The sequence below is a fragment of the Salmo trutta genome, chromosome 31 (genome assembly GCF_901001165.1).
Source record: "Salmo trutta chromosome 31, fSalTru1.1, whole genome shotgun sequence".
Taxonomy (NCBI): Eukaryota; Metazoa; Chordata; class Actinopteri; order Salmoniformes; family Salmonidae; genus Salmo; species Salmo trutta.
In genome coordinates, this window is record NC_042987.1 from 33,333,721 (window position 1) to 33,351,220 (window position 17,500).

The 17,500-nt window shown below is 40.4% G+C and overlaps 1 protein-coding gene across 1 annotated transcript; it reads left to right on the plus strand.

The window, feature by feature from the left end:
• Nucleotides 1–2,870: 2,870 nt before the first annotated feature.
• On the plus strand, nt 2,871–6,197 carry cldn1 (claudin 1). The gene is made up of 4 exons (XM_029726273.1): nt 2,871–3,498; nt 4,623–4,787; nt 5,156–5,240; nt 5,466–6,197. The coding sequence occupies exons 1-4, from the start codon at nt 3,276–3,278 to the stop codon at nt 5,626–5,628; spliced, it is 636 nt and encodes a 211-aa protein (XP_029582133.1). The 5' UTR covers nt 2,871–3,275; the 3' UTR covers nt 5,629–6,197.
• Nucleotides 6,198–17,500: the final 11,303 nt, after the last annotated feature.

Consider the following 17,500-nt stretch of genomic DNA (forward strand, 5'->3'; position numbering starts at 1 on the left):
TGTGTGTGTGTGTGTGTGTGTGTGTGTGTGTGTGTGTGTGTGTGTGTGTGTGTGTGTGTGTGTGTGTATCGGACATGTTGGGTTCAGGAAGCAGAAGAAAAATGTCCATCTCAAAGTATTATTTTATACCAGGCCATGTGCAAACACTTTTACCAGAGACCTTCCTAAAGCAATCAAGTGACTCGTAGTACATTGCTCATTACATTCAATTACAAACAGTAGCAGAGAAGAAGAAAAAAAACAAGACATGTTCTGGCTTGGATGATAATTTAAGTGTGAGACTTTACTAAACCGTTACTGGACAACTGCCGTCTGTCACGGCCGGACCCTTGGAAAAGGTCATTTTCCATAGTAGAGTGGTCAGGGCGTGACAGGTGGTTGTTTTGGGTGGTTTTGGGTCTTCTGTTTATATGTGGGCTTTTTCTAGATTTCTATATCTATGTTTTGTTTTCTATGTTTTGGCCGGGTATGGTTTACAATCAGAGGCAGGTGTCTTTCGTTGTCTCTGATTGGAAGCCATACTTAGGAAGCCTGTTTTTCCTTTGGGTTTTGTGGGTAGTTTTTTTCCGTTTTGTCAGCGTACCCTACGGAACTGTTGTCATTCGTTTTATTGTTTTGGTTCGAGTGTCTTCATTAAAAGTTGAAATATGAGCACTATACACGCTGCGCCTTGGTCTACTCATTTCGACGCTTGTGACACCGTCATGGTTCCCAGCTGAATCTCTTTTGAGTGCAATTTGCCTTGGAACAGTATAAGAACAATGTGACTTCTTACTTAAAACCGGAATTTCTATTCTACCTGAAATTGTATTTCTTGTTGAGTCATTAGACTACAGCAGGAAAATAATCCTGCAGCAACTGGAAATTTGAATTATTATGTGGATTATAATTAATGGACATTTTTTGTAAGGGTTGCTACATTTCTCATTAGGGAACATCAAGTCTGACATTTTAAAGTGGAAATTACAAACTTTAGAAGCCTTTTTAATTATTGAAAATTCTCAGCAACAGTGTGGTCAAATTAAGATCATAGTCTTTAATTTCTCTCACTAACTTTATTATGTAAGATATCCTTTTTTCTACACAAAATGATGTTTTCCAATTATATTTTCTAGATGTAAATGTAAATGGAGAAATTCTCAACTGACATGAAGTCATATTTTAAAGCTAAATCTGTCGAATTTGGAATAATAAAAAACTGATCTGTGTCAAAGTCGCTGTCTTCGTTGTAGTTGTAGAGTTCTGAAGGCATATTCAAATGATTCCATTCCTTATTGTGACATCATTAGAATAACATCAGTGTTCTATTAATTATATGAATACGATTCTGTGGTGATGATGGCTCTGTCATAATGTATGGAATTATAGGGTTCTGATGGAATTTGTTAGATTAGGTCTTTATGAAAGCAGGTTTGTGTGTCTTTTGTTTCTCATTCATTACCTTCGTTCATGATCAAATACCTGATAGACTTAGCATACCATTGGAAACGTGCTTTTTCTATCAAGTCATTGGTAGCCTACGACTACATTTTCTTGATCAACTAAAGAAAACCTTTTGATCATTAAATAAAATAAATAAAAACCTGTAAAAGAAACTGGTGTCACACTTCACTGCGCCCTTTTAAAATAGGACAAAAAACTTCCACTAGGCGGCAATACAACCCTTTTCCAAAATGAATGGAATTCCAGGACAATTCCTTCAGGTGGCCCCAAAGGATGCACTGTGTGTAGACTAAATCAGGGAGGTACTGCAGTGGGGTCCGACAATATATATGTATGTGTTTTTATGAATATCGCGAGCAACAACCGAATAAACACATTTTGAATAACATAGACTACCTACAGTAGAAAAGAGGAGAGTATCTTCGTTCTAATAATGTCAACTTTATTTGTCAATCCTAATATTGAGCAAAGTACACTCATTGAAGCCAATTACACTCACTGGAGTATCTGACATAGGCTTTGAAAAAGCACCTGTCAATAGGCTACCAGTAAGGCTGAATGCTGGTAAGCTTTCTTAACTTCAACATACATGTTTTGCCATGGCATACCTTCGTTTAACCAGAAAAACAGCTGCTCTTATCGAAAATGTGTTTGGAATTACCTTTCTAGCTAGCAGGCTATATTAGAGTTTACACTTCCTCCAATGATAATGTGGGTAGGTCAAAATAATGAAAAAACGATCTCCCAAATCTATTCATTTTAAAATGTTGATTAGCCTACTTCTCCTTGCTATTACCATTAAGCTGGTGATAAGACAAGATATGTGATAAAAACGTATGGTGGGGTCTCCCTGGGTCGCCGGGCAAGAAAAGGTTGAAGACCTCCGGACTAAATTACAAAATGTAAACTACACCTTTACCAGTGTAGTTTACACACTGGTAAACGTTAATTGGTTGACGTTAATTGGGATGAGTCCTGTCCTGGAGACAGAACTGAGTGATTTCTGCTAGATGGGCCAGCTGAAAAGTCAAAATTGGCTATATTGTACAAATTCTTGAAAACAAAAAATAGCTTTTTGGTCTTGATTTAAGGGTTAGGCATTAGGGTTAGCGGTGTGGTTAAGGTTAAGGTTAGGGTTAAAGTTAAAGTTAGGGTAAGGTTTAAAATCAGATGTTATGACTTTGTTGCTGCGCCATCTAGTGACCACTCTGCGGAGCTGCCTCCAGAATAAGATTAATGACAAAAAACGCTAAACTGCCAACCAAGCGCAGATTGATATATCGAAGATGTTCTATTATATTGACAAGAAAGTAAAGTGAGCGCTCCAACAATGGAAAATACATATCCTCAAAGATAGAGGCAGCGGGAGGAGGCGAGATCACGTGGGACCATTCTAGCCAATGAGAGGGTAGATACGCGTGTGACTAGGCAGAACTCCGATATAGAATAACTGTTTTCAAAGTTGCCGAAATGCCACGTGCGTCCACTTATATCAGTGCATTCGTAATAACCTAACCATTACGAAACTTATATTCGATCAAATAAGGCTCTGTAGCAAATTAGCAATTCCATTTTTTATTGAACAAATCCGACAATCTCTCATTGGCCATAAAAAAAATCCTCACTTCGTGGTCTTATTTTCGTGGACAGATTTTGGGCGGAGTAAACCCTCTCGCTTCATCTCTTCCTCTCTGGCTATACCTGGAGTTTCGAGGACCCTTCTGGAATTTGGGATTTTCTGTGGATTTTCTGTGAATACTAAGTGGACCCAATTGATCTCTCCTATATTATTGAGGATTTATCTTTAATTTATTAACCATTTATTTAGTGAAATGGCAAACGCGGGGATACAGCTCCTTGGATTCGTCTTGGCTTTTCTTGGCTTCATCGGGTTGATAGCATCCACGATCATGGCCGAGTGGAAACTGTCATCCTATGCTGGGGACAACATCATAACGGCGCAAGCCATGTACGAGGGGCTTTGGAAGTCCTGTGTGTCACAGAGCACTGGTCAAATCCAGTGTAAAGTGTACGATTCACTGCTCCAACTAACGGGTAATTTATTACTTGCATTTATGTTTCATGCTTTATAGTACTATAAAAACAATTATAAACGACTTATCAAGCCTTTTTCATGGTTCAAAACTTAGTACCAGAAGGCCTATAAATGAATCCACATCTGTAAAGTGTTCATAAAATACTTGATACTACTCCACTGTTGGAGCTAGGAACACGAGCATTTCACTACACCCGCAATAACATCTGCTAAATATGTGTATGTGACCAATGAAGTAAATGAATCTGATCTTTGAAAAGATGCATTACCCTACAATAAACCGAGGTTTAAGAACGTATCCCCCCATGCTACAGAAGATCTCATGCATGTACAGACAAGTCTTGAGAATGCCAAGGATAACCATCATGCCTGCTCCCCATGGTAACAGAGGAAAACACCTGAGCTCTATCTACACTAGGTTTAAAACACAACCCCATTGTGCGCCAGTGTCTGATACAATGGAAATCTGAAGTCCATATTAATTCAAAATCCAATTTCTTAACAAATATTTGAAGAATGTTTTAATAAAGCAATAATGCCCGAGTGGGTGTGGTACAGTATATTGCAATATACCACGGCTAAGGGCTGTTCTTACGCACAACGCAACACTGAACGCCTGGATACATCCCTTAGCCTTGGTATATTGGCAATATACCACAAAACCCAGAGGTGCCTTATTGCTATTATAAACTGGTTACCAACTTAATTAAAGCAGTAAAAATACATGTTTTGTCATACCCGTGGTATACAGTCTGATATACCATGGCTTTCAGCCAATCAGCATTCACCACTAGAACCACCCAGTTTATAACTAACATTCAGCATTTTCCTTGTCAATTGAAACTGCATTTTTTTTACATTCAAGGTGATGAGACGCTATAATACATTTGCATTCTTGCCCAATTATCCATTTTCTATTATAATTTTATTAGCTCTGAATACATTGAGAATATAATATTCTCAATGTATTCAGATCTGATGTTATTCAGTAGCTAGGCTATATGTAGGCCCTATGACATATGTAATAACATGTAATGGCATAGTAATGACATAATCATTAAATATCAAATATGAAATTCTATTATTGATTGATCGTGTCTTCTGTCCTATCTCTTGCCCCCAGGGATGGTGCAGGGCACACGAGGTCTCATGGTGGGTGCCATCCTGCTGGCTGGCATTGCCATCCTGGTGGCCATGGTGGGCATGAAGTGTACCACCTGTCTGGCTGAGGACCAGGAGCAGAAGGGCAAAGTTGCCCTGACTGGAGGAATCGTCATCATTATCGCAGGTGGGGGTTTATATTCCACACAGTGCCATGCAATAGATCTTTATTCATCTATTTGCATGAATATTGTTCTTCTTTTTATTGTTTGTTGCTGAAACAGTTTCCCAACTTGACACACCAAAGAAAGTGTTACACAAAGGTGTTGACTAAAGAAAAAACACACTGGAAGTCATGCTAACTAGTAGTTAGTACCTCACCCACATGTTTCAAAATACTAGGGGGTACTTACTTTTAAACTTGATGCCATGTTTCCTCTGCCTACCCTGTCATCTCATACTGCATTACAAGCCCACATTTGTTTTCAACCAGATTCTTTCTACATAAATATCGATTGATGATTTTTCCTATGATGTTGTCCTCCTGTCACTCAGGTCTATGTGCTCTGGTGGGGACTTCCTGGTACGGGAACAGAATAGCAAAGGAATTCTACGACCCCTTCACTCCTACAAATTCCAGGTGTGCTGTCATCATCATTTTGACAAGGGGACTAGGAAGGCTTTGTTTGTCTTCGGGGAGAATCATAACCTAGCTGGGTTTTGCGTAAATTATGCAATATATTATGATTGTGTGAATATTATAGATACGCAATATTTCAAGGTTGCGGTTGTGCCTCTATACATAAGTTACCATAATCAATATTTAGTTGTTGATTGATATTGTTATTGAAATGTCTATCTGCAGGTATGAGTTTGGCAAGGCCCTGTTCGTAGGTTGGGGCTCTGCCTGCCTCACCATCATAGGTGGAGCCTTCCTCTGTTGCAACTGCTCCAGTAAAGGCTCCGGAAAGTCCTCCCGCTACCCCCCGAACCACTCCGCTGCCCCGCCAGGCAGAGACTACGTCTAGAGCCTGGGGATATCCAGGAGACCAGGGTCGTGTTCATTAGGGTAGACGTTTCAAACTGTTGTGCAACGGAAAAACAAGCCTTTACTTTCTGGTCGGGTAGTGCCTTCCCGTTTCAAGTCCGTTTTCCTCTGTTTTGCTCTGAACATGACTCACCTCCATCCATCCACTCTCTATTCAGGGTACAGCACTGCCTAGGGTCAAAGCTGGGGTTATTTTTGTTGATTTGATGGTTGGTTTGATTCATGATTTCTGGCATTTTCATTTCTGCTTGTTTTACTGTGAGACACTCTACTAGCAATATATCCATGATGCGTACAGTACTCTATTACTATTTTCACACTATCGATTCAACCCAAACTGCACTGTGCTGGCTCTGATATTTTCTTTTCACACCGTTCATGATTCCAGTAACTATGGTGGATGCGTAACGAGGACAGCACTGTTCAGCTCGGCCCCGCTTAGCTCGGCTCAGTAGTGTGAAAATAGTATTTGTGTGTAGTTTGAGATGTACAGTGCATTCGGAAAGTATTTAGACCCCTTGACTTTTTCCACGTTTTTTTACATTACAGCCTTATTCTAAAATGGATTCAATTGTTCCCCCCTCATCAATCTACACACAATACCCCATAATGACAAAGCAAAAACAGTTTATTTTTTATTTGAGCAAATGTATAAAAAAAATTGAAATATCACATTTACATAAGTATTCAGACCCTTTACTCAGTACTTTGTTGAAGCACCTTTGGCAGCGATTACAGCCTTGAGTCTTCTTGGGTATGACACTACACACTTGCCACACCTGTATTTGGGGAGTTTATCCCATTCTTCTCTGCAGATCCTCTCAAGCTCTTTGTGTTAAATGCTCTACAACAAAGCTTTCTTAGTGTCCAACAAGCTTTCTCTGCCCTTAACCTTGTTCTGAACACCTCCAAAACAAAGGTCATGTAGTTTGGTAAGAAAAATGCCCCTCTCCCCTCAGGTGTAATTACTACCTCTGAGCTGAGGTTTTAGAGCTTGAGGTAGTCACCTCATACAAGTACTTGGAAGTATGGCTAGACGGTACACTGTCCTTCTCTCAGTACATATCAAAGCTGCAGGCTAAAGTTAAATCTAGACTTGGTTTCCTCTATCGTAATCGCTCCTCTTTTACCCCAGCTGCCAAACTAACCCTGATTCAGATGACCATCCTACCCATGCTAGATTACGGAGACATCATTTATAGATTGGCAGGTAAGGGTGCTCTCGAGCCACCAGATTTGCCACCAATGCTCCTTATAGGACACATCACTGCACTCTATACTCCTCTGTAAACTGGTCATCTCTGTATACACGTCGCAAGACCCACTGGTTGATGCTTATTTACAAAACCCTCTTAGGCCTCACTCCCCCCTATCTGAAATACCTACTGCAGCCCTCATCTTCCACATTCTGATAGTCACATTCTGTTAAAGTTCCCCAAAGCACACACATCCCTGGGTCGTTCGTCTTTTCAGTTCGCTTTAGCTAGCGACTGGAACGAGCTGCAACAAACACTCAAGCTGGACAGTTTTATCTCAATCTCTTCATTCAAAGACTCAATCATGGACACTCTTACTGACAGTTGTGGCTGCTTCGTGTGATGTATTGTTGTCTCACCTTCTTGCCCTTTGTGCTGTTGTCTGTGCCCAATAATGTTTGTACCAAGTTGTGCGGCTGCCATGTTGTGTTGCTACCATGTTGTTGACATGTTGTGTTGCTATCATGCTGTGTTGTCATGTGTTGCTGCCATGCTATGTTTTTGTCGTAGTCTCGCTTTATGTAGTGCTGTGGTGTCTCTGCTGTCGTGATGTGTTTTGACCTATATTTAAAAAAATTTAAATAAATCAATTCCAGCCCCCGTCCACGCTGGAGGCCTTTTGCCTTCTGGTAGGCCATCATTGTAAATAAGAATATGTTCTAACGGACTTGCCTAGTTAAATAAAGGTTAAATAAAAAGTTCTGTCAGGTTGGATGGGGAGTGTTGCTGCACAGCTATTTTCAGGTCTCTCCAGAGATGTTCAATCAAGTTCATGTCCGGGCTCTGGCTGGGCCACTCAAGGACATTCATTGGAAGGTAAACCTTCGCCCCAGTCTGAGGTGCTGACCGCTCTGGAGCAGGATCTCATCAAAGATCTCTTTGTACTTTGCTCCATTCATCTTTCCCTTATTCCTGACTAGTCTCCCAGTCCCTACTGCTGACAAACATCCCCACATTATGATGCTGCCACCACCATGCTTCACCGTAGGGATGGTTGCCACCACCATGCTTCATCGTAGGGATGGTGACAGGTTAACTCCAGACGTGACGCTTGGCATTCAGGCCAAAGAGTTCAATCGTGGTTTCATCAGACCAGAGAATCTTGTTTCTCATGGTCTGAGCCCTTCTCCCCCGATTGCTCAGTTTGGCCGGGCAGCCAGCTCTAGGAAGATTCTTGGTGTTTCAAACTTCTTCCATTTAAAAATAATGGAGGCCACTGTGTTCATGGAGACCTTCAATGCTCCAGAATTGTTTTGGTACCCTTCATCAGATCTGTGCCTCAACACAATCCTCTCTCGCAGTTCTACAGACAATTCTTTTGACCTCATGGCTTGGTTTTTGCTCGGACATGTGCTGTCAACTGTGGGACCTTCTATAGACAGGAGCCTTTCCAAATCATGTCCAATCAATTGAATTTACCTCAGATGGACTCCAATCAAGTTGTAGAAAACTCTCAAGGACGATCAATGGAAACAGGATGAACCTGAGCTCAATTTCAAGTCTCATAGCAAAGGGTCTGATTACTTATGTAAATAAGATATTTTTGTTACATTCGCAAACATTTCTAAAACCTGTTTTCACTTTGTCATTATGGGCTATTGTGTGTAGATTGCTGAGGATTTTTTGGGGTTTTAATCCATTTTAGAATAAGGCGGTAACGTAACAAAATGTGGAAAAGGGGTCTGAATACTTTCCGAATGCACTGTAGCTTGCTAATGCTGTGAGCAGTATCTTCTCAAAAATGGACTGAAATACAGTGGCGTAAAGTAATTAAGTAAAAAATACTTTGAAGTACTACTTAAGTAGTTTTCTGGGGTATCTGTACTTTACTATTTATATTTTTGACAACTTTTACTTCACTACATTCCTAAAGAAAATAATGTACTTTTTACTCCATACAGACACCCAAAAGTACTCATTACATTTTTTTATGCTTGGCAGTACAGGAAAATGGTCCAATTCACACATTATCAAGAGAAAATCCCTGGTCATCCTACTGCCTCTGCTCGGGCGGACTCACTAAACACAGTGTTGGGGTGCCTCTAGCTATCCAAACAAATAAAAAATAAGACCATTTTGCCGTTTGCTTAATATAAGCAATTTGAAATGATTTATACTTTTACTTCTGATACTTAAGTATGTTTAAAACCAAATACTTTTAGACTTTTACTCAATTACTATTTTACTGGGTGGCTTTTACTTGAGTCGTTTTCTATTAAGGTATCTTTACTTTTACTCAAGTATGACAAATGGATACTTTTTCTACCACTGCTGATATATAAATGTGATTTATTTTACTGTGCATTTGTGGGTTAGAATATTACAAACAAATAAATAGGATTGGGTAGTTACTATACTTTTATGCTATTTTTTTATGTAAGAGTTTCCTAAATAGTTTTGTTTACATTGTATTTTCTGAGTTACATCAAATTATGTCCCATTTGTTTTTTACCAGATTTTGTTAAGTTCTGTGTGATAATAGACAAATAAACCTTTTGTTAAGTTCTGTGTGATAATAGACAAATAAACCTTTTGTTAAGTTCTGTGTGATAATAGACAAATAAACCTTTTGTTAAGTTCTGTGTGATAATAGACAAATAAAACCTTGCTGTTGTTTTAAGGTAAGTGTTTATAATAGTTTTGATAACGGATGTTTTTTTGCTTGTGTTATCACAGAATAGCTTTTTCTTTTATGTAGAGGTCAGGTATTATGAAATGCAGAGAGTGCATAACACAGTAACTAAATTAGATCTATAGTTCTCCTGTCTCCCGTTAGCTCCTGCGTTTTATTTTGAAAAGGGAGTTGTCTCGACTTGATTTGTGCGGATATACCTTGTGCCTGCAGTAACATGCCTCTGAGGGTCTTTAGAACATTTGAGAGGAATTTCTAGAAAATTATTTATATTTAAAAATCACCATTGAATTTTCAATAGATATGAACATGTATATCCCACTCTCAATTATGTATTATTATTGACAATATTCATGTTTATTCAACTGTATCCAAATTTAGACTAAAACTAGTGAAATAAAGAATCCTCATCCTTGATGTTCCAACATACTGTAGGCAAAACCTTTACTCCTCTCCAAGGAAATCATCGGTAACTTTCTTCCAGATACTAGCTTTGGAATGGGTTTCAATACAGTCGTTGGTTTCAATAAACAATCCTTAGTGGTAAAATGTGTAACCCCAGGGTTATGATTTCACGGCACGCCCGGTCATCCTAACAGAGCCAAGATGCTGGGGAGTGACTAAACCAAAAGGCATTCTTCGTATCTCCAACAACCTGCCTTTACATGTTCCTGGAACCTTCTCTCTGCTGGGAGAGGGAGTTGTCCTCTGAATTTAGCCGCAGCCATCCAAAGTCACCTCTATTTACCACATCCACCCATGTTAGAATTCAATCCACTGACACAACTTTACTTATGAATATTAGAGCAGGTAATTATAGTGAAATAACTAAAGTGATATAAAAAGAGATTGTTGTGGTTTTTCTATTGAAATAATGCTGTGTAAGTTCTTAGCGCTATCGCTAGGCTAATGTTTAAACCTGAGTTGAGTTTTTCAGCAGGCTAATCGCTAGGCTATCGCTAGGCTAATGCTGCGCCTCTTTAACGGTCCAGTACAGCAGTATGGGACTATAAAGGAAGCGCACATGACCCGAAACATCCTCCTTGCCAATTTTGGATCTGAAGGGGTCACAAGAACAGATCAGGTTGGCTATAGACTGATCCAGAAACAGTGCCTAGCTCCAGGGCCCTAGCTCCTATGTACTTCTTAGAGGTCTGAAAAAGTTGGATAGGTATGAGGAATTTGTTATCTTTAACCTGATAGGTGGAATGCTAGCCGTATTTCTCAAGCCCATCTACTCCTTTCAAATCAACTAAGGTGCTTGGGGGCTGCGGCTAGAGGGGGAGTTTACAAACCACCCAAAGGTTTTCTCTTTTGCACTGATTTCTTAGCAGACAGCACCACCCTCTGGCGCTACCTATAATTTATGTTTAGTATTGTACTAGATGTTCATTGTCCATCAGGAAAAATAGTATTTTAAAGCCCAAAAGGGACAGACATCCTTGGGAGATCAAAGAAGTTATACTGTAAAGGCCAGTAAGTCTGAGGGCATCATTTCAGGGTTTATATCATGAAAACCATGTAGCAACCCAATCAATCTCTCTCTCTCTCTCTCTCTCTCTCTCTCTCTCTCTCTCTCTCTCACGAATAAGCATTCATAAACAACTTATACGATTTTATTACATTCATAATAATTTATGAAGCATTCATAAACATAAATAAATATGTATTAGCATCCATTTCATAAATACTTATTCATGTAAAGGATTATAAAGTGTCAAGAATTGATACGTTAGAAAACTCCCATACCGTGATAACGGCAAAGCAATCTCCAAAGAAAACGCCATACGTGACCATACCTGCCGCCACGGAGATGCTGTATGTTCACCCAGGAATTGCCTTACAGGTAAAAGACCACTAGAGGGCAGCAGAGATCCAAGTTAGGTGATAGGATAACACGCCCCTCCTGTGGCGATAAGAGCTACTAGAGATAATTTGTTGAGTATTTATCGTCTTGGCCATTTAAACAAGTGATCCCAGAAGGCTAAACAGCATCGGGGAGATAAGCAGGATGAACAAAGTGTGCTAATTGACGACTATCTCCGAGGTAAATTATCTGAGTTCCCACAGAGTTTAGTAACAGTAATTCCTTCACATTAGTAGGTTATTTTCTTACATTGGGGTCAATTTAATTTCAAGATATGACTGTAATCGTTCCATGACTTTTATTGATAGTAGCGAAACAGGCATTTAGACTGACGAAATGCATTCCCACAGCAGCACTTAACACAAGGCATGGTAGGCTACCCACTTCTGCATAAGTGTATCAGACCTGGATTACATCCAGCTCCTACAAATGCAATCACTCTGCAGGTCGAGAGCTGTGCTGCTGTGCTGCTGTGCTGTTCGCAAATGCAGACATTTCAACTGCATGGCACAGTGTGTCTGGTATGTGTCAAACCTAAATGACAAATGGAAATCCATTGCATCATCAACATCCCTGTTATAGACGCACTCGAAATAGTACAGATGTAGGATCTTAATTCGACTTTGTTGCTGAGAATTATTAGGTTTTAAACTCTTCTAAAGTCTTCTAAAGTTTGTAATTTACACTTTAAAAATGTCAGACTTGATTTGCCCCAACGATAATGTATCAACCGCTTCAGAAAATTGTGTGAGGCACCCATTTGATTTATATCTAAATTCGACAAAGTTTCAGACAAAGATTTTGTCCTTTCTCCTTGCTTTTGAATGAAGATATACTTGTTCACTGTATCATATAGACTTTGAACAAGTATAGCTTCATTCAAAAGCAAGGAGAAAGGACTAACTCTTTGTCAGAAAACTTTGTTGAATTTAGATATAAATCTAATGGGGGCCTCACACATCAAGCGTTTTTCTTATCAAAGACACACACAGCTCTGATTCATTCATGTGTGACGGAGCTTTGAAACTTTTAAATAATTTCATCCTATTACCCTCAAGCGTGAATTAGCACAGACAACCATAGACATATAATGTTTACCAGTCATATTGCCAGGGTTAGAGGTTCCAAGCCTGTTCTGTTCATTCTATTTCTATGTGGACAACTGTGTCACGTGGGGCCATGAGATGAGAAATAGATTCCTCTGAATTACATCCAGACCATAGAACCCCGCTGCCCAACCCTTCTCTTTGCCAAAAGATAATCAATGCTTCTCAGTCTGTGAGAGATACCATAATTTAGCTCAAAGAGGTCGTTCAAGGCTCAGGGAACAGTTTGTTCAATGTGAGTAGCCTAAAGAGGCCATTGGTGCATTCGCAGACAGCACTGTTTATCGACTGTTTAAACTACTTCTTTGGAAAGAGACAAAAGAAGGAATCCTGCATTTCTTGAAGTAAATAATTTTTTACGTATCCAATAAGGTTCTTGTGAATTCAAGAGAATTAGTCAATAATGAGATAGAATGGCAAAGGCTTGTACTGTACCATCATGACTTCAGTACGACATTCATTCTAGTTAAAAAGACTAAGATACTGTTTTTGACTGTAGGGCAAGAGGCCATGTATACTCTAAATCCATTGCACAAGCCATTATGTAAATGAACCCATATTACGTCTGACCCTCGCCTGTTGCCATACACCTGCCACTGAGCTTCCACCTGAAACGGAGCCGCCAACGAGTTTATCATCTCCGAAGCTCTCTCCAGCAGCAGACTCCCTGAAGAAGAATCTGTGGTGACGCTGCTTCTGGATTAACACTTTAAAATCTGATGATCCAAGCTTCACGGACGGTTTGTATTCCTCAACGCTCACCTAACGTGACCTCTAAAGAAAACTTAACACGGGACTGGAAAACTGGAGAGTGTTGGCATTTAGGCTAAAGAGTATGTGGGACCACTAAGGGTTAACCGGTTCACTGGTACACTGGAGAGAGTTGGCATTAAGTCCAAAGTCCATGGGTTAAACCAGGCAGAAACACCTGTTAGGAATCTCTCTTTGACAAGACGTGAGATTAGTTCACATTAGTGTACTAGTTGATTAGTGTCTCGGGCCTCCAATCGTCATCACGGACCAAGGATTGTATAAATCAAGTGACTGACCCATAACAATAACACTGGGATGGCACAGAAGCTAAGAGGAGAGAGCTGGCCACTGGAAGGCCTGATCAGAACGCTAATAATTACCAGTATCTCTGCTTCGTTGAGTCCACATGGTTTTGACTAATTTACTAATAAACTAACTGACTAATTGACCTTCGGGTGACGATACAGTATGTCACCAGCACATACACAGCTAACAGCAGCATTTTCATTATCGAAAAGTTACATACAGAAACTGTATTTACGCAAATGAAATTGTATGAGACATCACCGGTTATGGTCCATTGCAGTTTGTAATAGTAATAGTAATGGAAACTCACTGCAAAGCCAGTGATCTGACTTTGCAGAAGATAGTGGGGTTAGGACCCATAGGATCCAACAAAAGGAGAACTAGGCTTAAAGAATCAGCGATGCAGGAAACAGATAACCTATGCATGAGCAAAGATGTGTGCTTTTAGAGGTCAACTCACATAGGTCAAAACATGTATATAAGATCATGGCAACTTGGAAAGACAGACCTTAACCTCTCTGACTTCAGATCATCTTCAAATGTTGGTATTTTTTATTTGAAGCTGATTATGAGTCAACACGGAGAGTTATTCGCAGTCGAGATCATCTTCGTTAAGACAAACTAATGAGATCATGCTCGGTTGATGTTGATTGCAATTGACTCTGCGTCTCTCAGCGAGTTGGAGTAGTGGGGGTGGGTTGGGGAAGGGTGGAAGACAATCTGAACAGCAGCATCTCCAGCAAACAGCATGTCCACAAAGCTCTCATCTCATTCTCAACAGCGTCATGAACTCCCCTGACCTGAACAAGCTGCGGGATCACGATGTACACCGGGAGAGGATGGAGGTTACCACGGCAACGTGTGTGTCATGCATTATGCCGTGAACTGTGATTATTCACCTCAGCTGGGAAGTTACTGTCTTCATCTGCTCAGCAACGTGTGTGTGCGTGTGTGTGTGCGTGCGTGTGTGCGTGCATCCATGCATTTGTATGTGCGTGTATGTGTGTCTCTCTTCCTCGTTCATCTGCTTCATACCATTTTGTCACAGTATACTAAAATACACTACAGTGATTGTTTTAAACAAGGTGGTCCTTGTTTACATGGAACACTGATGTCCTCTAAAAGCATATTCCTGCTCTGCTGTGCTCTAATTGATCACATCATCCCGCCAGCATGTGGCTCATATCATGGGACACAGAAAACCAAAGACATGGATGATCTTTTATCAATAGATTCTTTTCATATCTATCTAGTTCTTTCGGTTGAGTCAGAAAACTTTCAAAGGACACAGGCTATCAACCTGAGAATGAAGTAGTGCAGTGTCTCTGTACCTCTACTTAAATGTCCTCTTCAGCAAGAAACTTTTACATCTCCTAGGCCTATGTGAATATACCTGGAGGTGAAAATAACCACATACTGTATCCATCAATGTCGATTTATCCATACCAGAAACGCTAACGGAAAATCTTTAGTGATTGTGAAAACCGTGAAAGAAGATATGCTTCAACAAAACACAGCAGCTGCAACCTTTGTGTAATCAGGCACTGGCTATGGAAATGTCTCTTATGTCGTATGACATAAGAGGTAAGTAGCATAGATTAATATATCTTCCTGTGATATTTATATCTTGAGAATGGGTCAAACCAGGCTGCCATGGCATTCTGTTTTGAGAGTACAGTTTAAGCACCGCGTTTATGTGACCACTGCCGCTACTCTTCCATGCTAAAGATTACAACACAACATGTAAAGAAAGATTAGCCAAACATGTTACAGTCATTTTGACCCTAGTTCAAGCTAATCATTCACCAAGGTCCCCTTTTTTCCTAACACAAATCATGTGTAGATCGTATGGATTCCGTACTGTAAACATTCAGCTTTTCTCAGGTCAGGAAAGGGTTAGCGGGCGATAGAAGAAACCTCAATGAGTTAATAGGAGCTGCTGTGGCAGGAAGCTCCGGGAGCCAGCTAAGTTCACGCTGCGCGGAATGTGTACACAGTGTTCCCAACTGATTCAATTTACAGGCAACGTGGGCAGATCAAGCAGTGCTCTGAGGAACGTCGAGAGGGGGAGAGGGGGACAAGAGAAAGCCACCTGCGAATGACAATGGTCATTGTGAAGGGTGGTGTAACAGTACCACGTGTGTCGCTGCCTGTGACTTTCTTTCTCTTCATCTTTCTCTGTAGGTGTGCTCTCTCAGAAACCCCAAAAGAGAGAGTGTGCAGGTAAACAGCAGTTTACTGTTGAGCCTGAGCCCCTTCAGCATCGACTGGAAACTCTAGAGAGCTTCTGTTGCCAAGGCCCATCTCAGGCAATAAACCCACGGGTCACTAAGTGTGCGGCTCAAAGTGATTAATCTCAAATGGAAAAATCTAAGGGGGCTGGCTACACTGTCCTGCTGGCAACGCAACATTGCTGGGCTTTCAGGGTTTTTAGAACCAGAAGAGGCATCCCAATAAAAATTATTTGTATGGCTCACTTTCAGATGATGGGCCACGCATGCGGTGATAACAGCTCAGGAGTGTTGAACACAATGCTCTCTGTATCTACCAAGCTCAATGTGCCTCTGATTCAGAGGGGTTGGGTTAAATGCGGAAGACACATTTCAGTTGAATACATTCAGTTGTGCAACTGACTAGATTTTCCTTTCATGTTGAGGATAGTTACAATCAGAGGAGGCTGGTAGGAGGAGCTATTCGAGGACGGGCTCATTGTAATGGCTGGAATGGAATAAATGGAACGGTATCAAACATATGGAAACCACATTTGACTCCATTCCTTTAATTCTATTCCAGCCATCACAATGAGCCCATCCTCCTATAGCTCCTCCCACCAGTCTCCTCTGGGTAAAATACTGTCATATCGCTGTGCTAGTTGGGCAGTTATACCATATGTGAGATAGGACTCTCCTGATATAGAGGTACCATTTTTGTTGTTGTGTGTTAAAGAAAAAAGCCTGGGATAGATAATGAGTTTGCAACCCGCACTAAACATAGATGAAGTTGCTATTGAATTGATCTGGCACTGACATGAAGGTGGTATTTTGTTTGCGAGAGTGATCGCTGATTGCTATTGACCCATTGTAGCTGTTTCAGACAGAGAGAGTCATGGAACTGATGAGCCCGAGGCTAGGTCTTTTCTAGTCGGAGTTTAAAGTGTGTACTTAATGGGGATGGATGTTATTGGACATTAGACCTCTCGCTACTGAGCTACTTGATGATAATTATGCATAAAAGGCTAGTTATAGTTGCTAGGGAGGAAAGCCAAATTGTGAAGTTGTGGCTAGACATTAAAGCGAAAATCAGTCATTCTGATGAGAAATTATAGGGGAGACCTAGGGGTGTGGGGTCACACAGATGTTACTGAAACAAACCGAGAGGCCATGGTGACTATGAGTGATGAATAGTAAATGGGGATTGTAACGGTGAACGGGGAGGGGCCCATGTTATATAACTTGTGTCCAATCACAGTGTGATCAGAGAAATCCCATGAGAACAGTGCCCAACTACAGAGGGCTGATGTGCTGTGTACACAACTGACCCCTTTACAGGAAATGTATTTCCTGCCTTTAAATTACCTTTGTAATACAAATCTACTGGAAGTTATACTGTATGTAGGCAGTTCATAATGTAGTTTGTGGTACAGATAACTTTAAATGTTTTCCTTGATGCCACAGGCCTGCGTAAATAACTTTTCTCCTCCAAGCCAAAACGCTGAGCTGACCCTCAACATCTCAAATCAAATTTTATTGGTCACATACACATGGTTAGCAGATGTTATTGCGAGTGTAGCAAAATGCTTATGTTCCGACAGTGCAGCAATATCTAACAAGTAATATGTAACAATTCTACAACAAATACCTAATACACACAAATATAAGTAAGGAATAAGAATATTTAAATATATGGATGAGCAATGACAGAGCGGCATAGGC

What these genes read in the sequence shown, in the direction of transcription:
- cldn1 (XM_029726273.1), top strand. Translation starts at nt 3,276, where the DNA reads ATGGCAAACGCGGGGATACAGCTCCTTGGATTCGTCTTGGCTTTTCTT. An exon ending in AATCGTCATCATTATCGCAG is followed by an intron (nt 4,788 to 5,155) that starts GTGGGGGTTTAT and finishes CCTGTCACTCAG; the next exon opens with GTCTATGTGCTCTGGTGGGG. An exon ending in TTCACTCCTACAAATTCCAG is followed by an intron (nt 5,241 to 5,465) that starts GTGTGCTGTCAT and finishes GTCTATCTGCAG; the next exon opens with GTATGAGTTTGGCAAGGCCC.